At 40.1% G+C, this 23,766-nt stretch overlaps 1 protein-coding gene across 2 annotated transcripts in view; it reads left to right on the top strand.

Moving 5' to 3' along the window:
• Nucleotides 1-227: 227 nt before the first annotated feature.
• ADAM23 (ADAM metallopeptidase domain 23) overlaps nt 228-23,766 on the top strand; it is a 147,026-nt gene continuing 123,487 nt past the window's right edge. The window contains exons 1-2 of one of the 2 annotated variants that reach the window (XM_033112242.1): nt 228-830; nt 1,962-2,179. In XM_033112242.1, the coding sequence (XP_032968133.1) occupies nt 617-830; nt 1,962-2,179 (432 nt within the window). In that variant the 5' untranslated portion in view covers nt 228-616. The remainder of the gene's footprint in view (nt 831-1,961; nt 2,180-23,766) is intronic. The other variant, XM_033112241.1, reaches the window with a different exon arrangement.

Genomic DNA, 23,766 nt, shown 5'->3' with positions numbered 1-23,766 from the left:
CGGAAGGCCCCGCACTCTTTCTTCCCCTCTGGCTAATCCCCGAGTGACAGCTTCCCCTCCCCCCACCTCTGGAGGTGCCGCCGTCACCTCTGATGCCGCTTGGGTTGCTGCATCACTCTGCTGATTTTCCCCCCTCTCCCTTTCCCTCCACAATTACGCATGCGCAGTGCGTCCCATGCCAGGCAACAGCATCAGCATCAGCATCAGGACCCGAAGCCGCGTTCGAGCGCGCGCTCCAAGGCGCGGAGCACGCCCGCGTCGCGCGCTCCCCGCGTCGCTCGCTCCCGCGTGCCGCCTCAGCATCCTCAGCCCCAGCAGCAGCCCCCGCAGTCGCTGGAGCGGCCGCGCCCGCCGCAGGGAGGGAGGAGCATCTGGGGAGGCTCCAAGTTGGCGGAGCCACTGGGACCCCCTGGACTCTTCAGCGTCCGCCCAAGGAGGGCCTGAGACGCAAGCAGGGGAGGGGGCGCCTCCGGTCCCTAGTCCTAAGCCCTGACCCCCTGCCCGCGGCGGCACCATGCGCGCTGAGCCGGCGTGACCAGCTCCGCCCGCAGCCTCCCCGCAGCCTAGCTTGGCGCTCTCGCCGGCCACACCGAGCGGCGCCCGGGAGCTATGAGCCATGAAGCCGCCCGGCAGCAGCTCCCGGCGGCCGCCCGTGGCGGGCTGCAGCCCTCCGCGAGCTTCCAGCGGCCCCCGCGGCGGCCCCGCCGGCCCGGCGCCTGCCCGCGCCCTGGCCCGCGCGCCGCCCTGCCGCCTGCTTCTCGTCCTTCTCCTGCTGCCTTCACTCGCCACCTCGTCCCGGCCCCGCGCCTGGGGGGCTGCTGCACCCAGCGGTGGGTATGGCCCCGGTGCCCTTGCATTGCCTTGCTCGCGGGGCCCTGCAGAGGAAAGAGAAGGGCACGCGGGTCCGTGCGCTCCGGACAAGTCCCGGGCTCGGCCTTCCCGCGCCTCTCTGCCTACCGCTCCACCTCTCTCATTCCCAAACCCCCATTCATTTCAGTTCACTTTTTGAAGTCCCTTTCTGTTGCATTCACTAAAACCCCTACCAATTACTGTCGGTTCCACTGGAAGGTATTTAGTGGATGCGGGGTCCCTCTGTGCAAGTTGGCTGAGGGGAACCCTGTAGATGGGAAATGCCGCGAGGGAGCAAGTTGCTTCTTGGGTGGTGGAGCCTGAATGTGAATGCGGAAGGATGTAATGATAGTAGTGGTTATGTGTTGTTTCCTCAAATTGCCTACTGGGTTTATTCCCTGGGCTGTTAGAATTAAAGTGGGGGAGATAAACTTTGGGGATATAAACCTTTGGTTTGTAATTTCTCAAAATGCCTGTCATTATAATGAACAATTCAGATAATATAGTGTTCAATACTGTTGGAAATCAGTAAAAGCAGAAAACTGGCCTTGGCAGGAACATAAAAAGGAATTGGAAAGATGCCACTATCTGCATCTCTCTGTGGCAAAGGATTTTTGCCCATCTCAAAGTTAGCAGAAAAGGGAATTGTCCATTTTGTTAAACGAATCAGTTAACATGAATTTAGCACTCAAGGTATCTTAGGAGCATTCTTAGGTCTCAGACGGGATACTCCCAGTCAGAGTCCCACTGAGGTTCTGTAGACCTAGAGAAGGGTCAGAACCCCTGAGCAGTTCATGCCCTTCAAGTCCATTCTGCCCCTCCCCCATACTTAGAAGTATAAATTTGACACTAGTTAGAAATGTACATACAAAACATAAATAAAAATAAACAGTACATCATTATACAAGCCTTATTGGTTGTTAACTTATCCAGGCTATTTCATTGTTGCAATAACTTGTTTTACTGTGTGTCCACTTCTTAATCTGCTTATAAATAGGAAACTTTGTTTTTACCATTATCGGAAAAATGCATTTTGATACTTATATATTTATAAGGTATATACGTGCATGTTTGTGTATGTTTATGCCCCCTGCCCACTTCCCCCCAACCAGCTCCGCATTGGAATGAAACTGCAGAAAAAAATTTGGGAGTCCTGGCCGATGAAGACAACACATTGCAACAGAATAGCAGCAGTAATATCAGTTACAGCAATGCAATGCAGAAAGAAATCACACTGCCTTCAAGACTCGTATATTACATCAACCAAGACTTGGAAAGCCCTTACCATGTTCTTGACACAAAGGCAAGACACCAGCAAAAACATAACAAGGTAGGCAGGGGGCTGGCAATGCAAAAGTAGCTGCTATGAATAGTTTTACTTTGATTTGATTTTCTGCCAGAATCTGATTGCACAAATTTTACTGTAGCATTTTATTAGGAAGTGAATTAATATAATGATAGGGGAGAAACTAGAGGGAATTAACCTGGGATCGACTGGGATAGGACTGCTGTTTGTTTCTCTTCTCTGACTCTAAACTGGAATTGGAATTTTCTTCATGGCCTTAGAAGTTTAACAGCTGAAATGTGGTCCATGTATCTTTCAGGTGCATTGGACAATAGTTAAGTGATTATGTTTATGGTCCTGACTTGTATCTTTGAGGCTTTATGTAAGTGTGCAGTATTCTCCCTCCCATGATGAAAACTGCTTTCAACCTGCACACGGAAGATTGCTGTAAGAGGCTATTTGGCTACAGATTCTCCATCAGTCAGTCTTTCATTTAGAAACTGAATGTTTAAATGTAAACAACTTTCTTTCTTTAATTGATCAACAGGAAAAAATTCTTTCTGTTATATTTTCAGTAGGTAAACAATTTGACATTTTAAAAGATTGTGGTGAATATAAACAAACCATTTATACATTGTAGAGACCAGTTTTGATCAGCATAATCCTTAAGACTTTATCTGCATTCATTGTAAGCGGTTGCTTTACTTTCAGATTGGTTCAGAAAGTGGCACTGATTTTTAAAAGGACATGCAACAGAAGATGAAGGTGCTTAATATCCACAGAACTTAAGGGATCTTTTTTTTTCTGCTTACTGTTTTTTATTTGAATTAATAATATTTTGGACCCCAAGTAGATTTACACAATGGGTTATCAGTGTCTTTGTTCTTTATTAGCAGCAGAAAATAGAGTCTGTATATCAGATACTTGACTTTGGACTCTCCCTGTTTAGTTGACAAGAGCAGTAACTGTCGAACATCTAGAACTTTAGAAAAATATCTGTGGTTTACATTGGTGTTTTTATTAGTTTTCTAAAATATAGGTGAGTGGTAACAGTATTTATCCCCATTTTACAAATGGGGCGTTAGAAATTTAAAACTCTTTGGGGACGTTCCTGAGATTGTAAAACAGCTAATATAAAATTCAAGAGGCCTGAATATTTAATTTTTAATATTTTTTACAAGTCCGGTTTCTGAGAAAATGCTTCCTTTGTACTGAATATTATTGGAGAAGTTAATTTTGTTTCACAGTATCGTGAAGCGGCCGCTACCCACCTTGGCTGAGATGAATGGGTCTCTGTTCTCACAGCCCTTCTGCCATCTGCTCCTATGTAACTAAATGTGTTGACTCCTGGATCATGCCTGCCATTTGTCTTGCTGATAGGAGGTGTGGGTGGTGTCTCTCAGGAAGAAGAGTCCAAGACCCTCTTGATAAATGCATTGAGGCCCATTTTATGGCTTTCCAAATTAAGGAGACCTTCTTTGGTTAACTGGCAAGTTCTCAAACTCCAATGCCTTTGCATAAGTTGCTAGAGAAAGGGAAAGAAAAAAACTGCCTTGAAGTCTATTTTAAAGACTGAGCAAACTCTACTGAGCTGAGACTTGAAAGAAATTTCAGTGGAACTTCTTTGTCACACAGGTGTTGGATGTTATGACTAACACCTATCTTATAATCTAACCATGTGGTGGTTTTATAGGTGGGACATGGTTTGACTACAATATATATGAATTTTTATGATAACAGGTTTGTTAAAACTTCACCCACCACGCATGTAGAGGAATGGATTTCTCACTATGGAACAGAGACTTGCTGTTAGAATGAGTCTACCTCTCCACTTTCATTCCCCACAGTGGTTGGGTTTCTTTTATTTTGAAAAAGTGTTTACACAGAAATTATATTTGGAAGCATTTTCCTTCTTTTTTTATTAGTTTAATTCAACAAACATTTGTTGCCCATTTCTCATGTGCAAAGTAGTATCTAGAGATGCAGAGATAAGGGGTACAAGGGTGAACAAGACGGGACCCAAAAATAAGATAAGCAAGGTTCTCCAAAGTGCTTCCATACAGGTATCAACAATGTTCTTCTTAAATGATGTATTCCCTGAAATTTCTCTTTGTGTTTTGGGATATCCCTTGTACTTCTGTTTTTAGGCATCTCTTGAACTACTTGACAAAAAGTGCCCCATATACTTTATGCTCGTATCTTAGGATGACTTGCCTAATAATAGTGATGAGACATATTTGTCAGTTCAGCTGTTTTACAAATGTTTCAGTAAACAGCTGAACTGACAAGAGAGAAAGTATAGAATTTCATCATTTTTGCTTCTGTAAGTTTGGATTTTAATATCTATGTAGTATGCACCTTTTTTTTTCTCCTCTGACTTCATTGCACTCAAGCACATTTTAATGAATGCCTGAGAAATGCTGAATCACTGTGTCATTATCCTGGATTCTCCTAGTTTGGGGGTAGAAGTGGGAAAGGAAATTCCCAAATATAGGTTGCAAGGCAGAGCTCTGTATTTATTTCATAAATATTCAGTGTTGATTAGGCCTTATTACTTTACAGCTGTGAAAGTTAAAATGTTTTCTTAACTCTTTTAAAATTGGTGAATTTAAAAGCAGATGGTACAAAGCACCTCTGTAATATTAGTGTTTCTGAACACCTAAAAGTTTTCTTTGTCAAAGATTGTTTAGGAACCTTTTTATCTCTAGATAGGATGATGTATGATTTATGTCCAAACTATGCCATTTTTGAGAGTGAAAGTCAGCACACTTAATAATTATGCCAGGACAATAGGCATAAACCAAGGTGGTCTATATTAGACGAGGAATGTGGTGGTCACCTCAGATCTAAACAGTTATGTTATTTGATTTTTGGTGCTTACCCAAATTCAAGCTTCTTCATAGACAGTTTATTTTATCTTCTGATGATTTATTATAAATTTTTCCTTACTAGCTAGGATGTTAGTTTACCGCCATGTAGAAGTATTAGAGTCTGAAACAGAAAAAAATTAGTTTTGCTTTGTTACCAAGACATATCTTTTTTCATTTTTAGAGAATTTTACAAGCATAAATGGAATTTTATGGTTACTAAACATAAGCATGCTGTTAGCCATTATTGCAATATATTAATAAAATGGACCATACATTTAAAAAGAGGAAGAAACTGTTTAGATTCATTTATTCACTTCATTCATTCATTCATTCATTCTGAGATTATTCTATGAAGTCTGTTTCTAAGAAAGTTAATGAAACTGTGGGGGAGGAAAAATAATTTTCCCTCTATGCTTCTAAGTTCTTGGCTGAGACACACCCTGTGTAAAAGACTGTTTAACAGAAGAAAAACAAACGGAAGTTTAGTAACATCTGTACCTCCTGTATAAATGGGAGAGGCCCAGGAAAATGAGTAACTCCTAGAAATGGCCCAAGACATCACCTTAAATAATGTCTGCAGCTAAAGGCAAAAGGTGTTGGGGTTTTGGGAGCCAGTTCTGGGAGGCTATAGGGGAAGGGACAGTAAACAAGGGTGAGGTTGTTATGCAGATTTAAATCCTTTCCTTCTCCAATGATAAAGAGTTTCTAGAGATTTAGAGTCGTCCTCTTCCTGGTGTGGAGAGGGAGACACCCTTACAAAGGGAGATTTCTTACCATTTGCAACAACATGGATGGATCTAGAGAACATTATGTTAAGTGAAATAAGTCAGACAGAGAAAGATAAGTACCATATGATCTCACTTATTTGCGGATTCTAAAGAAAAGAATAAGTGAATGAACTAATCAGAAACAGTTTGGGAGACAATGAGGAAAAACTGAGGGTTGCTAGATGGGCGGGAGGCGTGGGGGGTGGGGGGTAGGGGGGAGGTTGAGGGGATTGGAGGGTAGTCGGTGACCATAGGATGGCCACGGGGTTTGAAAATTAATCTGGGGAACGTAATTTGGTGGTTACCAGAGCGTAAGGGGGTTGGGGGGTGGGGGATGAGGATGAGGGGGATCAAATGTACGGTGATGGAAGGGGAGCTGACTCTGGGTGGTGAACACACAGTGTGACTTATGGATGATGTGATACAGAATTGCACACCTGAAATCTATGTAATTCTACTAACAATTGTCATCCCAATAAATTAAAAATAAATTAAAAAAAAAAAAAAAGTAAATGTCTCTTACAAAAGGGTAACTGCTACTTGGTTTTCAGAGCTTCTCTAGTGTCTGCTGTTTCTTAAAAATAACCAGCCTCAAATAATCCTTATGCCAAAGGGGCATATTTTGGGGTGGTATATTCTGCTCCCGTGCAGATCTGTTCTTGAAACTTTCTTGTAGGAAAAAACGGATTATTCTTTTCTCTTCCAGGTGGGAAAGGATGGACGGGTATGCTGTGTTATGCACAGGGTCTGGGGGAGACGAAATCAGGCCTTTGACTTTAGTTAGCCTGCATGTGCTCATGTTCCCTCCCCACTGGTTTGGGGAGCTGGTGTCCTAAGCTAGGACTATGCAAATTATGATCTGCTGAACGAGGGGGCACAAGCCACCTACACGGGGTCAGCAGTTAGTTCCCTCAGCACCAGAGCTTCCACTTTGGGGAAGGGAAACCCACGGTGTCATTTTGATCAAAGGCGCAGCTTTAGCACCGAAGCTAAGAAAGTAGTCAAGATTTATTACAGATCCCAGAAGCAGGAGGGTTCCGTGAGCTGGGGGAAATGCAGTCCTCTGTCCTCGGTCATGAGGCAGCAGGAAACAGAAAGCAGTGTAGCAAGCTCATAATACTTACAAGGTGGTTGGGTGGAACTCACTAACTTTTCTCAGGCTTAGTTCTAAATAGCTATTTTAAAAGGTGCAAAAGCACAACAGGAATTTGTGGCGGGAATCCTAATCTCAAGTCCTTATCTAAACGTCCAGACCCCGGTTGTGAGTAGGGTTATCATAGTGTAAAACACCCAGACAGCAACTCAGAAAAAGAAGTTTTCTCACTATCCCTCCTCCCCACCACCCCAAGCTGAAGAGAGAGAAGAGGGATGTTTGAGTGAATTTTGATCACCATCATTATTATTACTTCCCACTCTACTTCAGGACAGGCTGGTTCCACATTTCTTGACTATCCAGAAGCCAGCTCCTCTGTTGTTCTTGGTGTGGGACAGGAGAAGGAGACCCAGGGTTCTTTCTCAGAATTGGTAGAGTGGCAACTATTAGGTTATATGATAATATAAACTTTTGTGTTAGCTCAATAGCTTTCCCAAGTTTTCCAGGTCTTCCTAAGCAGTCATTACAACACTGTAGTATATAGAGTTCAGGCTTGTAATGGTTTTACTTGTAATGCTTGGCATATAGTAGGCTGTCAGTAAATATCTGTTGAATGATTAAACACTTAGGAAGAGTGAAGTGCTTTCTGTAAAATTTCATATTATAATCAAATTGACATTCAGAAAAGCTTCAAGTTACTGTTAGGCATTTTTGGCAGTATGACAGATCAGTACGAGAGATAATTTTGGTCTTGAGTTTTTAGCACTGCATACATCACACCTACTGTATGCTTACATTACCTAAAATAGTGAAAATACCTATATGAGCAATTCTTACCTTTCTCCTTATCACTGTCACCCACCATTAAGGTGGCTAATCAAGAGCTGGCCATGTGGTGGTTTTTGTCATTGCGATGGGTTAATTCTCAATGGTGGAGCAAGAGGTGACCACTCATGTAGTTTCCAGTAAATCAGATTCACAGCTGTTAGTGGTTAAGTTCTGTTTGGTTCAGCAAACATTTATCGAATACCTGTTTTGAATCAGGTACTGTGCTGGACTCTGGTAAAAGTGATGAAAAGTAACACTCAGTCCCTACCCTTGCTCGTGACTTGATGGGCGTCAGAAACAAGGCAGCTGGCGGTGCACGGGTCACGTCAGTGCAGTTGCTAGTTGTAAGAACAGTTGTTATGGGCACCCAGCAAAGTCAAAGAAAGCCTCATAGAAGAAGAAACAATAGCTGGCCCTAGACAGCAATAAGGAGGTAAGGTTTTGGGAGGTGGAGAGGGGTCCAGAGAGTCAGAAGCAAAGGCTCTGGCCTGCTGGGCAGCAGTAGGGAGCTCGGTGTGGTGAGTGTGACAAGGGTTTAAAAGAATGGGACATTAGTGTTACATTTGCAGTCAGTTGAAAAAAGTTCACTTACTTTCTCTGGAAACCCAGTGATGTACAGTTTATAGATGTAGCAGTTGCAATGTATAGTTAGTGTCTCCACGAAGGACAAACAACTAGTAAGTGGCAGAGTCAGGATTCAACCCCAGGTCTTATCTTGGCAAAGCTCACGCTGCAGAGAGAATAAGGTCTATTGGGAGTTGCAGGTGGTGAATGTGAAAGGCTGTGAAGACTGAAGAGACAAGGGGTTTGGATTTATTCTGTATCACACGGTTAAGCCCTGAGAAGTCAAGAGGTGAGCACATTATTGATTGCCAATTCTGTGGCTCCTCAGGGAATGTACCCTCTAGAGGGAGGAGACAGACCATAGACACAAGACCAAGAGCAACAACAACATAAAGACTTCAGGTATTGACAAGTGCTTGGAGATAAAACAGCGTATATGGTAGAGAATGGGGGGTGGGGATGATTTCTCTTGAATCAAAAAAGTGGGTCTATGATCTTGGACGGGAATAACCCATCTCCTGTCCCTCCTTTTAAATGGGGTGGGCGTGAGTTGTTTACTTCAGTCGCCCCAACTCCTGGTTACCTACCACCCACCCTTTCTCATTTCTGTCACTTGCCTGGCCCCTATAGGTAGGTATGAGGTTGGTGCAAAAGTCATTGCGGTTTAAAAGGTTAAAAATAATTGCAAAAACCACAATGACTTTTGCACTAAGCTAATATTTGAGTTTGGCTCCTAGTCTTTGATTCTTCTCTCCCATAGAGTCGGGACCATTTTTGATCATTTCACCTTGGATTGATTTGACGGTCATCGTGCTTTTCAGCAGTTCACAGTGGAGCTGTGTTCTGGAAAGTCTTGCTTCAGCATGTATCCCTACATCATGTTTTGTGCTTTCTGCTCGTTTCTGCTCAGGGTTGACTCATGCCTGCTCACTACGTAACTTCTAGTGTCATTCTGTCTTCACTGCTTCGCAGGTTTTGTTAACAGAGTAGCCACCATCCTGCTCTGTACAGCTAGTCAGATATAACCCAGGAGCATTGACTTGCCTGATGGCATTGCCCAGCGTTGGTGACATCAGCCATCCGAGGGGAGAGTCCGGCGTGAAGAGAGCTGTCCTTCCTGCCGGCCTCATTTTTCTCGGTGGTGCCGCTGTTTTCCCAGCCATCTAAGAGTGAACCTTTGGAGTCATCTTTGACTCTTCTCTCTCCTTCATCTTCTGTCTATAAATAGTCACCTATTAAGTCTTGACGTTTCTCCCTTGAGTCCGTCCCTCCTCCTCTCTGTATTGTGTTCTTGTCATTGCCTGTTTCTCTCTCTCTCTGTCAGTCTATCAGTCCCACTGCTGACAGAGTAATCTTCGTGGAACACTTATTTCATCACGTGACTCCCTTTATCCTCATGCAACAAGCATAATTTCAGCTAAATGAATTTTACTTGTGGAGTGAAGGAGAGAATGCAAAATGCTCTGGAGACAAGCTGCCGCTCCCCTCTGTATATTACATGTTTGCTTCCTGTTCTCCTTTCATCATTTTTCCAGGCCCGTTTACCCAAAGGTCAGTACATGGAAGGAGCTAATTTTGTCTGGATGACTCCATTCATGTATGTCCAAATTCTGGGGCTAGTTATGGAAAACCCTTGGGATCATTGGCAACAACCTAATCTGTCAATAATGGATTCTCAGTCTTTTGTTTTCGGTTCATATACTGTTAAATTCCTGCTTCAGGAGACTGTCTTCTCCAACTCTAAGATATGAGCAATTAATTGATCCTAGAGTGTAAGTTTTCTGAATGAAAATATTTTATTTGTCTCAAAAATGTACATAATCATAAGGCTTTATTCATACAAAGTGTTCAATTCACAAGTGACGTGGGTACCCTTTAACCTTATGAAAGACTCATTCATTCTCATAATTCATTCATTCAAAACCACCAAGCATCTGAATTTTGCAATTTTACAAAGGAGTCTTTGTGTTTAGAATTTATATAAAATCAGGACAATTTTAATCAAATCTAATGCTAGGAATTCTATTATAAAAAGAATAGATCTAGTTACCATATTTTACTCAGAATAATGAGAAGTTGAAAACAATCATGTTCATTCATAGCAAATTGGGGTAAAGTGTTTGCTTTTTATAGAGGAGCATTATAGAGAGGTGCATTCTCCATCACTGGGCACCCAGTCTGGGATGGAGCCAAACCTGTGAATTAGCTCGATGCTCCAAGTAAGGTGTGGTTATATAGGTGTCTTCTCTGGCCGAAGAGTAGACAAAGGCTACTTTCCTCAGCTGGAAAGTTCCAAATTAATAGATTTGAGGTCTATTTTCAATTTTATTGTGAAATACATTTATTTATTAACAAGATCTACCTTAATGCTAAATGTTCTCTAAGCTTTCTACTTAGAAATGAAAAGAATGGAAATTGAAATGTCTCCTCTATTGATAGACATTAATCACAGTTATTAAGTTCAAGCAAATCAATGAACATGAGTGTAAATAGGACCCTATAACCAGGGACTATAATGCTCCTTAGCTTTGATCTATCTATCATTATATAGTTGGGGACGTTCATCTCCTTCTTATCTGCATGGGAGTGTCCACGTGAGGGAGTCATCCTGGCACATTTTCAATCCTAAGAGAGTAGTGGGAACAAGATAATCCCATGCCCCTGGACCACCACTTCCTTCTGCCCTCAGTGGGGCTAAAGATTAATTTTAGAAGTCAAATCTAAGCATGCTTAGGGGCATATCATAAAGAACATTCCAGAGCCATGAAGACAGTGATTTTTGAGTATCTGCTGAATTCCAGTATCTGTTCCAGTGCTTCCTGTCCCTTAGTGTGGACATTCAAGAATTTGTTATATTGAGCTGTAATCACTTAATTGGGTACTTTGTGCTGTCTTTTAATTGTAAACAGGCCTGCTAATGCGATATACTCTCATAGTCAATAGTTGTATTGCAGATGGTCTCCATTAATAATATAAATCAGTCAATACCTCCACATGTCTCCTTATGCTTTACTTTTTCAGCTAAGTTGAATGCTTTAAACCAACTTGCAACTCACTTTATATTTGTTTAGGTTCACAACAAATATATTGCTTTTGTAGTGAACCTAAATAGTTTTATCGAGACATATTCATATCTATAATCTCACAACAACCTCACAGCAATAAAACAAGTTTTATTGTTAGATGATAATTATTTCTGTGTTCTAGATGAGGAAACTGAATCCGAAGAGGTTGAGTCCATTGGGAACTTGGGAATTGTTGGCATGACCAGAATGACAACCTTGATCTGTAAACTTCTGGTTCCTTGTTCTTTTTATCACAACACCTCTGTGGGTTGCTTAGGGAAGTTTCGGCCCCTTTTAATTTATTTTTTATTTTTTTAATTAAAATTTACTGGGGTGACAATAGTTAGTAAAATTACGTAGGTTTTAAGTGTACAATTCTGTAATACATCATCTATGTATCATGCTGTGTGTTCACCACCCAGAGTCTGTTCTCCTTCCATCACCATATATTTGACCCCATTTAGCCTCATCTACCACCTCCCTTCCCCCGCCCCCGCTGATAACCACTGACCTATTGTCTGTGTCTATGAGATTTTGTTTCTTTATTTGTTTTTCTTGTTCCTTTGTTGCTTTCAGTTTTATATCGCACCTCTCTGTCCCTTTTAGATACCTTTCCTCTCAGTGATAAGGACGTATGAACTAATGACACTGTGGGTACACAACCACACACACACCACCCCTGGCCTTCCTCTGCAATCTGTTGGTTTTCTTGTCTTCTTCGTCTTTTTTTTTTTTTTTTCCTAAATGAGTACTCCAGACATACAAACTTGTTTAAAATGCTGACATTTTTATAATACTTTGCTTACTTGCTTACCTTTCCTTGTTAATCTTCCTTAGCTTTTTTCCCCTCTATCAGATACTTCATCTTCCTTGTTTATTTAACAAGGATGTTACCAAATTATAAGTCAGGCATTTGACTATTCTAGAAAAGCTTTTCTTTTTTTGGGAAAAGTATTCTCTAATAGAAGAGTCTGCAGCCTGAAGAAATAGGTCTTTAAAACAGGCTGACTTGAATGAGACCTGGTTAGTTTACCCTCTGTTTTTCACTAACACCCAGCTTAAACTTTTGTCAGCATGCGATGACCAGTTTTCCTATGCAGACATGATATTATTTCAAGGCAAAGCAGGGTAATTGGCACTTTAATGATACAGTACAGGCATTTATTTGTGGGATAAATATGATTTGTACTGGGCTGTTTGGAATGTCAGATATTCTTTAACTTCTCTTACTAATTCCTTTGCCACCTAGTGGGGAAGAATGGTGGGGGAGTCAAGGATTGGGCGTGTGAAAGATCTGCTAACACCAGTTATTTAGACTTGGGCAAGTTATGTAGCTTTTCTAAGCTCCAGCTTTCTTATCAGTGATGTGGACATAATAATAGTGCCCACCGCAGAGGCTGTGGCTGAATGACATGGGCTCACCTGTGTAAAGTGGTTTACACAGTACCTGGCATACAGGAGGTACTTAGTAAATGTTACCTATTCATTACTGACTAGAGGCCCTGGGAGTCCAAGTTGTGAATAAAGGATTGTTTTATTAAAAAAAGAAGGTGGGTTTAGAAGTAATTGTAGGACGTTTGTGGGGAAGGGTGACTTTCAGAGTCTTCCTGGTTTAATGCCTGCAGATGAACTTGATTGGTTCACCTGAGATGCGAGTGGAGTAAATACTTGAGGATGTGATGAAATGTCTTAGAGGCTGCAGTCTTCTGAACCAAGTTGAGGCAGGAGTCTGTAAACATGGTATTTGTACTCTGGAGGAGTAGTTTTCCCTAAACCTTCGCAAGTGCTCAGGACCCTGCAGGGCAGGCTTGGAATCGGGCATTTTGGTGAGTTGTAAGGTGAGCTGTTTTCTTTGGGGAGTTAATTGCCAAGGTGAGCCTAGCGTGACACCAGATACTATAACTAACACATATTCATATGATGATTTCCCTAAGAAATGTCCCAATTAGACATCAACCCACCACTTCTCCTTCTCCCACCAATTCCCCAAACAAAACTGAACCCAAGAAACACTTCCATCTGGTAGTTTTCTGGCTTTGGAATAAAGTGAAACAGTTATAAAACCATGACAGGTAGATTAGTTCATAGACCTCCCAAACAGAGACACAACAGGGTAAAAATATCAGAAATACACTGTACTCTTCCCCACCTGAAAAATTGGAAGATCATCCTTCCAATTGTTCAGGCCAAAGCCTTTACCCTTTGTCTTTCTCTCAAGCATCACTTCAAGCCTTCAGATCTTATTGGGACTCCCTTCAGTGCTATCCAGAATCTGACCAATTCTCACTTGTCCATTGCTGCCAACCTGGTCTAACCCATTATCTCCCCTCCCTTGTATTATTAAAATATCTTCCTAACTTTTGTCCCTGCTTTTGTCCTGCCCCCATCACTCTAGCTCCAGTCTGTTTTACACACACCAGGAAGAGTGATCCTTTTATATACTAATTTGGATCATGTTGCTCCTCAGCTCAATAACTAGCAGGGGCTTCCCATCTCACTCAGAGTGACTTTTTTTCCCTCTTTCTCTCCTAATCATAATGTGGCTACTGACGAAAATGAAACTGTTAAGTATCACAGTTTTTATTTCCATGAAGAGCGGTGTGTTCTTACTTCTTGGTAGCTGAGGAAATTACTTGAGGCCAAAGAAAAGAAGCTTCTTAGTGGTGACAGGAGTCTTCACAGAGTTTTTGGAAGGTGGCTCTTATATCAGAGTGGAAGGAAACATTGCAACCCCTGGGCCTCATGGAGAAAGGATAAACATAGAAAGGTGGTTATAAGCCGAGGTTCTGAAAAGAAGGTACTGATGGGAGAGTTGCTGGAAGCTGAGATTTGCTAATGGTTGGATGAATAAAACCAAGAGACATTAACATGTAAGAAAAAGATGAGTAGTTCAGTTTTTGCATGTTTAAAACAATTTTTTTTTATTATGGTAAAATACACATAACATAAAATTCACCACTTTAAGCTTTTAAGTATACATTTCTGTGGCATTAAGTATATTCACTTTGATGTGTAACCATCACCACTATCCATCTCCAGAACATTTTCATCTTATACTACTGAATATCTGTACTCATTAAATACTAATTTCCATTTTCCCCTCTCCCCAGCCGCTGGCAACTACCATGCTGCTTTCTGTCTCTGTGAAGTTGACTATCCTAGATATTTCATATAAGTAGAATTGTATAGTTTTGGTTCTTTTGTGACTGACTTATTTCACTAAGCGTAATGTCTTCAAGGTTTATCGATGTTGTAGCATGAATCAAAGTTTCCTTCCTTTTTAAGGCTGAATAATGTTCCATTGTATATATAGACCACATTTTGATGGATACTTGGACTTTTCTACCTTTCGCCAATGTGAATAATGCTACTATGAGCATGGATATACAAATATCTATTTGAGTCCATGCTTTCAGTTCTTTTGGGTATATACCCAGAAGTAGAATTGCTGGATCATTTTTAATTTTTTGAGGAATCACCATAAAATTTTCCCCAAGCTGCATTATTTTACATTCCCACCAGCAATGCCCAAAACACAGTTTCTCCACATTCATGTTAACACTCATTTTCTATTTTTCTTTTTTTTGATAACAGCCATCCCAACGGATGCGAACTAGTATCTCATCTTGGTTTTGATTTGCATTTTTCTGATGATTAGTCATGCTGAGCACCTTTTCATTTCTTTATTGGCCATTTGTGTTTCTTCTTTGGAGAAATGTCAATCCTTTGATCATTTTTTAATTGGGTGGTTTGATTTTTTTTTTTACTTTGTTAATAGTGTACTTTGATACACAAAAGTTTTTAATTTTGATGAAGTTTAGCTTATTTATTTTTCTTTTGTTGCCTATGCTTTTGGTGTTATATTCAAGAAGTCATTGCCAAATATAATGTCATTAAGTTTTTCTCCTATATGTCCATCTAAGTGTTTTATAGTTTTAGCTCTTACGTTTAGGCCTTTGATTCATTTTAGTTAAGTTTTGTATATGGTGTAAGTTAAAGGTCCAACTTCATTTTTTTTTTTTTTTATATGTAGATATCCATTTTCCTCTGACCATTTGTTGAAAAGACTGTCCTTTTCCCCACTGAATGGTCTTGGCACCCTTGTCATAATTCATTGACTATGTATGTGAGGGTTTATTTCCAGGTTTTTTAGTCTATTGGTCTATATTTTTATGTCAGTACCACACTGTTTTGATTATAGTAGCTTGGTAGTAAGTTTTGAAATCAGGAAGTGTGAGACCTCCAGCTTTGTTCTTAAAATTATTTTGACTATTCAGGGTCCTTTGAGATTCCATATGAATTTTAGATGGATTTTTTAATTTCTGCAAAAAATGTTGGGATTGCACTTAATCTGTAGATTGCTTTGGGTAATATTGACATTTTAACAATTTTTTTTTTTAAAGATTTTATTGGGGAAGGGGAACAGGACTTTATTGGGGAAGTGTGTACTTCCAGGCCTTTTTTCCAAGTCAAGGTGTTGGCCTTTCAATCTTAGTTATGGAGGGCGCTGTTCAGCTTCAAGTTGTTGTCCTTTCAGTCTTAGTTGTGGAGGGGTTGCAGGGGCACAGCCCACCATCACTTGCGGGAGTCGAACCTGGCAACCTTGTGGTTGAGAGGACACATTCCAACCAACGGAGCCATCGGGTAGCTCAGCGGCAGCTCAGCTCAAGGTGCCGTGTTCAATCTTAGTTGCAGGGGGCGGAGCCCACCATCCCTTGCGGGACTCGAGGAGTTGAACCGGCAATCTTGTGGTTGAGAGCCCACTGGCCCATGTGGGAATCAAACCGGTAGCCTTCGGAGTTAGGAGCACGGAGCTCTAACTGCCTGAGCCACCGGGCCGGCCCCAACATTTTAACAATATTAAGTCTTCCAATCCATAAGCACAGAATGTTTTTCCATTTATTTGTGTTTTATTTAATTTCTTTTATCAATGTTTTATAGTTTTCAGTGTCCAAGTCTTTCACCTCCTTGGTTAAGTTTATTCCTAAGTATTTATTCTTTTTCATGCTGTTGTAAATGAAATCGTTTTCTTAATTTCCTTTTAGGATTTTGTATTGTTAGTGTATAAAAACAAAACTAATTTTTGTGTATCGATTTTGTATCCTGCAACATTGCTGAATTCATTTATTAGTTCCAATAGTTTTCTTTTTGGTGGAATCTTTAGGGTTTCTACATATAAGATTATGCATCTATAAACAGTGATAATTTGTGTCTTTCTTTCTAGTTTGCATTGCCTTTCTTTTTCTTGCCTAATTGCTCTAGGTAGGACTTCCAGTACTATGCTGAATAGAAGTGATAAAAGTGGGCATCTTTGTTTTGTTCATAATCTTAGAAGAAAAGCTTTCAGTTTTTCTTCATTGAGTATGGTGTTGTGGTTTTTTCTTATATGACTTTATTATGTTGAGGTAGTTTATTTCTTATACTTTTGCATATTTTATCTCACAGTTTCCTTTAAAGGGATACCAGAATATGAATGAGTAGAATAATTAATTGGCTGCATATTTGGTGGGCAATTTTGGGCAAATTACTTACCTCTCTAGATTTAACTTTCCTCTTTTTAAAAATAAGGAGACTGGGTTGATTTGGTGAATCTCAAACTTTTGTGTGCATTGGAACTCCCTGGGGAGGTTGTTGAAAACAACTTGAGTTTGTAGGCCTGTATGGGGTCCAGTGGTTTGCATTTTCATATCTCAGGTGACTTTGATGTGGGTAAGTTAGTCCTCTAGAATCCCTTATGGCTCTAAAATTCTGTGAAATATCCTCCAATAAGAATTAACTGGGTATTCATCAGAGGTGAAAAAATATGGATTGGATATAAGTGGGTGAGTTAGGGATTGTACGTTATTATTTGTAGAGTAGCTGCTTCCCTGAGATTCTGGCATGTTGGAAGAAGAGTATGAATTATAAAGTGTGGACTCTTATTATCTGAAAGGGAGAAGAGTAGCTGGCTCCAGAAGTAGTTGATCTGAGGTGGTGATTCAGTGAGGAAAGAGTTTTTGAAAAATAGAGACAGAGGAGAGAGCCTAAGGAACAACGTTCCGCAGAGAGCCTGTTGGTGGGTTCCTGGTATCCTCGGATTTATCACCAAGAAATTCTTGGCGGGATAATTTCTGGTGAGGGAATTCCAAAGAACAGTGTTTGGAATCCTGAGGGAAGAAATGTTACAATAGGTGAAAAACTGGATGGCCAATTTGCATATATAAACATGCATACTCTTAAGTGTAAAATTAGTGTAAAATGTATAAAATTACTGTATTTATTTACATGATCTAAGAATTCAGAGTTCATAAAGGACTAAAATGAAAAGTAAAAGTCTTCCATCACTCCCCAAAGGCTGTTAAATATTTATTTTTAGTTCTTTTTACATTAAATAATTTATTTCTGCCCTATTTTTAGATCCATCAACCTAAGATAATATCTTTTGTCTGCCTGCTATGAAATGTGAACAATCTATCATACTATGTTGTGCTTTTTCCTTTCTTTTCCTACCTCCTGATTTTTTTCTTACATATTTTAAAATTTGTGGTAGTTTTGTAGGAATTTTACAGTCAAAATGGATGTGGAGAGGGAGAGCTTAGGGTTAGAATTATGTAGTAAGTTGCTGTCTTTTGCCTCTGGAGAGAGAAGTAAAATTGGAGACCAGGAAGGACAGCCAAAACACAAGTACCTCCCTTTAATGAGTTGCTAAGAGTTCTTGCGTAGTGTGCAAGGCCTTGGAAGGTTGATGGTGAGGGATGGAAAGAAATTTTGTGGAGGAAAAAAATTGCATATTTCCTTCTCCATTATTTTTTAAAGGTCAAGGGCCAGAGGATGAAGGGCCCCTTCATATTAGGGTTTTGTTCTGGTTATAATGGGAAACTACTGATGGGTTGTAAACAAGGAAATAACATCTGATTTATATTTTAAAAAGATCAGCTTTATAGAACGTGGCAGCTTTATAGAACGTGGACTGTAGAAGGGCAAGAGTGGCAGCAAGGAGACCAGTTAGGACGCACTGGCAGGTGTCTAGGGCAGAGTCTGGTAGCAAAGGAATTACAGGGAAGTAGTTGATTTGGGATGTATTTTAGAGGTAGAGCCTTCAGATTGTTGATGATTTGGGGGCTGGGTGGGCCAGAAAAGGAGAGGAGTTGTGATAGACAGAATAATGCGCCCCCCTCCCCAAAGATGTTCACATCCTAATGCCTATAACCTGTGAATATGTTAATCTTAAGTTGGATTTTCTAATCACCAAATTCTACTGTGGAGGGGGGTTCCCACACCAACCAACAATTCTGGGGACACTAGCAGAGTGTCCGATAATTCAACTTAATTCTGACACTATTTACCAGGAGATCGCATCAGGTCCCACAGGTTAAGGGGATCAGTCCTGCAGGGCCATCCCTCCACTCCCCACTTCAGACACCAGTCACAAATGCAGGCTGTTACCTGTCCTTCTGACTGACTGGCTATAAATAAGAGGCTCCTAGGACCCCCTGCTCAGGTTTGATTAATTTGCTAGAGTAGCTTGCAGAACTCAGAGAAACATTTATTTACTAGATTATCTGTTTATTATAAAAGGATATAACTCAGGAACAGCCAGATGGAAAAAGAAAAACATAGGACAAAGTATGTGGAAAGGGTGCGGAGCTTCCACGCCCTCTCCAGGCCCACCGTTCTCTTCAGCTTTCCACATGTTCACCAACCCAGAATCTCTCTGAACCCCCTCCTTTTGGGCTTTTCCAGAGGCTTCATTACAGAGGCATGACTGATGAGATTGACCACTGGTAGCTGATTGAAGCTTGAGCCTCTTTCCCTTCCTGGGAGGCCAGTGGGTGGGACTGAAAATTTCAACCCTTTATTCGTTGCTGGTTCCCCTGCCAACCTCCCATCATTAGGTACTTTCCAAAAGTCATCTCATCAACATAAACCCAGTTGTGGTGGAAAGGGGCTTGTTTTGAATAATAAGACACCCACTTCCCCTTTATGAAGCGATTTCAGAAACTGAGGGAAAAAAACCAAATGTGACAAAAGATGCGCCCATTGCTTTTATTGCTCAGAAAATTCCAAGGGTTTTGGGAGCTGTGAAATATATGAGAAATGTATTTTGGGTATCTGAATGACCAAGTATAAATCTTTCTTACAAATCACAATATTGCATGTGGCAAAAGAGACTTTGTAGATGTGATTAAGTTAAGGATCTTGAGGTGGGAGGTTATCCTGGAATATCTGGGTGGACCCGATGTAATCACTAGGGTCCTTATCAGAATCAGAGAAGGAGATGTTATGATTCAGGCAGAGGTTGGAGTGATGTAAAGAAGGACCCATGAGCCAACGAATGCAGGCAGCCTCTGGAAGCTGGTAAAGATAAGGAAACTGATTCTCCCATGAAGGCTCCTGAAGGAACTGGCTCTGCCCACACTTTTAACTTTGATTCTAGAGTTTGATTTTGGTCTTTTGAACTCCAGAAATGTGAGATAATAATTTGTGTTGTTTTAACTCACAAAGTTATTGAAATTGGTTGCAGCAGTAATTGGAAATAAACACAGGAGTCAAGAATGATTGTAAGGCGTTTTCCTGGGGAATAGTGCTACTATTTCCCAACATGGGAAAGGCTGGGGAGGAAAGTTTAGAAGAAGGCTAAGAGGAAACTGAACCTGTTCCCTTCAGGGGGACTGTTGGTCATCCATGTGGGTATGTTGATGAGTGAGTTGGCTGTGGTCTCAGCGGCAGATTGGGATGAAATAGAAATGTGGGAGCCACCAGCATAGAAATGGTATTTAGAGACCTGGGGTTTTATACCCAATGAGAAAGCATATTACATTAATTATCGAAGGACAACTTAGTAACTTCCAAACTGAGGCCACATACAGAGTTATTCCCCCTCATTTCTTGCTGTTTAAATTACAGTTGTTTTCTTTTGAGTCATCAAATGACAAACGATAATAAGAAGCTGCCATTTTGGGAGGAAAAGCAAAGCAAAATTAAGCATCTGGACTGTGTAGATAGTTGCAGCATTTCTTTATTATTTTTTGAAGAATACAGGTGAGCTCATTTAAGAAATTTAAATCTGTAGTTTAATTGGGGGGATTTCCCTGGATATAAAATTTAACGATTCGCTTTTTATCAGGTGGATAACATTTAACTCTTGAAAGAACCCAACTCCTCTTTCCTGTCCTTACAGTTGCTTCCTGCTGTTTCGTTTCAAAGGGCTTTGGTGACAGCCTACAGTGAGCTTTGAAATTGAGGTTCAATTTTGTGTAAAGTCAGCACATCTAGAGGAATCTATGTAAATTCATATATCTCTTGTATAGATCCAGGGTTCTCAACCAGGGACATTTGGCAATGTCGGGGGATATTTTTGGTTGTCTTACTGGGGATTGGCTGCTTCTGGCATCTAGTGGGTGGAGGCCAGAGTGCTGCCAAGCATAGTGTACACGACAGCCCTAACCGCCGCCAAATCAAAGAGGAATTTAGCCTAAAATGTCAGCAGTGCTGAGGTTGAGAAGGCCCATTATAGAGCTCGTAAACCTATAGGTTAGGAAAATGGAAATTCTGATCTTTCTGTCCCTTACCATTTATACTGTTTCTTACATAAATCTGATTACAAACTGAGTCAGTAGACTTCATCTTTTGCTGTACTCACGGAAGGACTGCAGTATTCTTGCAGTTTCTATAATTTTTAATTCGTGAGAAACTGGCTAATTTAATGTTAATGGGAATGGAAGGCAAAAAGAAAAGAGTTTGCCTGAAGTCCTAATTTAAATGGCTTTTTCTGTTTTTTGGCCACGGTAAAACAGTGTTCAATTTATTATAGTCTTGTGTTTTTAGAAAAAAACTTCATATTCTATAAGCAGTTTTTATTTTGGACTATTTATCACATACTAACATCATATCCTCTCTAGTCATAACTAATTAAATACTGCCATGATATATTTTATTTCAGGTAAAAAAAATCACTAGAAATAATTATAATTCAAATCGAATAAAATTGTAAGAATTGCTTTGTTTCTTTCTTACTCTTTGGCATTATTGAGATAGCATAGTGACTTAAAAAAAATATTGAAGAAAAGTCACCTTCTTGTTATTTGCTAACTTAAGTAGTAGCCCAAGGAATAGCTGTAAGAAGAAGAGATTTGTACAATTCTCTCGAATTGTTTTATTCCTACATTTCGCAATACAAACTCTAATTACTAAATTAGTTAGAGATTTTGAGAAACTTACTATGTAAATCTATCATTTGATAGGATGTTAAATATATCTTAGTTGCTATGACTTAATATCAGGCCCCTAAGATGCTAGATGAAGTTAGTAAATTAAAATCAGTAAATGAATACTTTTTAAAAATTCCTAAAATGAGATTTATGACAATGTAGTCTTAAAAGCAGTGACAAGTTTGTAATATTAAATGCAGTTAACATAGCATGACTTCCAGAATATGGAAATGGACTTTTGGGAAATCAAAGATAAACCTTGTGTTATTTCTTAGGAATATTTAATGTACAGAGGGTGCCAAAAAATGCATACACATTTTACGAAAGGAAAACTGTATTAAAATTGTAATACTCAATATATACTGAAAACAAAAGATGAATACAAGTCATGTTTGATTCCTGCAATTACAAGAGGTGCTCAAAGTGGTTACCATCAGCATCCAGACACTTCTGATTACAGTGAACTACTGCTTGAGCAACATTGACCAAAGTGTCACTTGTATACATTTTTTTGGCACCCCCGGTATGTACATTCATGCATGTAACTCATGCGGTTTGTTAGAGAACTGACATCCTCATTTCCTGAGCATTCCTCTGTAATTTTAATGCATATATACATGGCATATGAAAATAGTGCTTTTGGACTTGAATTCTTTTGGGGGAGTTTGTAGTGCATAATGTACTTCTTGGGTTCCGAAGTAACACTGTTTTAATTGAAAATGTTATTTTAAAATCCAGTGAGTAGGATATTTTGTACTGACTTCCACAGTTTTCCTTCCTCAGTTACCTTAGTTTCTCATTTAAGCTATAGCTATTTCAGGCAATAAGTTGTCTTCTGAATTTGAATTATACTCTCCTCTTTAGCTCTTTTACTAGAATTCTTTTGTACTTTAATAGTCATTCATTTATTCACTCATTCATTCATATGCTTAATCATTCAGTGACTCGTTCATTATTTCTTAATTCACTTAATCGCTCAGTAACTTCAATTAAAAGATACACCTATGTCTGCCTCGTATCTAACTGCCTATTCCACGTCTCCACTTGGATGTAGAGTGTGCATATCCAGCTTAATAGATCCCAAACGAAAGTCCTGTATTCCCATTACCATCTCTTCCTGTAGTGTTCCCCATCTCAGTACATTGCTGGCACCTTCTGGTTATTTAGGCCCCAAATTCTGGAGTTTTCCCTGTTTCTTCTATTTCATGCAAAACCATATCTAATCTGGAAGCAACTCCTGTTGACTCAGCTTTCACTATCTGCCCCGAATCTGATCACTTCTCATTCACTCTACTGTGAATTCCAACCCATCATTAATTCATACCTGAATTATTGCTACAGTCTCTTCACTGGACGCTCTGCTTTCTTCCTTGCCTCCCCCCCTCCCCCCACTTTTCCATCTGTACTCTAATGTCAACACAATGGCCTGAGTGAACTTTGAAAAAATGGAAGGCAGATCATAATCACTCTACAGCTCAAAATCTTCAGCGACTTTTTCTTTTATTAGCAGTAAAAGTTAAAGTTCTCATAGTGGCCTACATGGTCTTACACAGTTGAGCCCTCATTGCTTCTCTAACTTCATTGCCTAGGACACTTCCCTTGACTCACTCCTCTCACTCAAGCTGGCCTATTGCTGTTTTTTTTAACATACCAAGCATGCTTCTGCCTCAGGGCTTTTGCAACCAGCTGTTCCCTATGCCTGGAATTCTCTTTCCCTCGATATCCATGTGGCTTGTTCCTTCCCTCCCAATCTTTGCTCAAATGTCATTTTTTCAGAGCCCTTCTCTGTCCACCCTATTTAATATTGTCATCTCTCCATAGGATACACTCCCTAGCTCTCTTTGCCTCTTATCTACTTTATCCTTTTTTTACCTATGGCATTTATCACTGTCTGTCTTGCTTTAAATTTATTTGTTGATTTTGTTACTTGCCCTGTCCCCCAACACACACTGGAATGCAAACTCCAATAAATCAGGACCTATGCTTGAAACATGGTAGACAATAATTATTTGTTGAATGAGTAAATGATTTCATATATGATGTAGAAGCTAATGAGGTAGCATATAATCTGAGGAAATAGATGTATTCCAAAGTACTATTTTTAATTTTATATGTCTTCGTGGTTCCATGAAGAATTTCTGGGTTCTCATTTAGAAAGAGAAATGGAGTTTTAATGAACCTAAAATATTCTGTAGACATGGTGAATCTATCATTTGCTTACTAAAATAGGCAAGATATTCTGTGTAATAGTCAAT

The sequence above is a fragment of the Rhinolophus ferrumequinum genome, chromosome 8, assembly GCF_004115265.2.
Source record: "Rhinolophus ferrumequinum isolate MPI-CBG mRhiFer1 chromosome 8, mRhiFer1_v1.p, whole genome shotgun sequence".
NCBI classification, from domain to species: Eukaryota; Metazoa; Chordata; class Mammalia; order Chiroptera; family Rhinolophidae; genus Rhinolophus; species Rhinolophus ferrumequinum.
The sequence above is the reverse complement of the archived record's forward strand: the minus strand, read 5'-3'. Positions and strand labels throughout refer to the sequence as shown.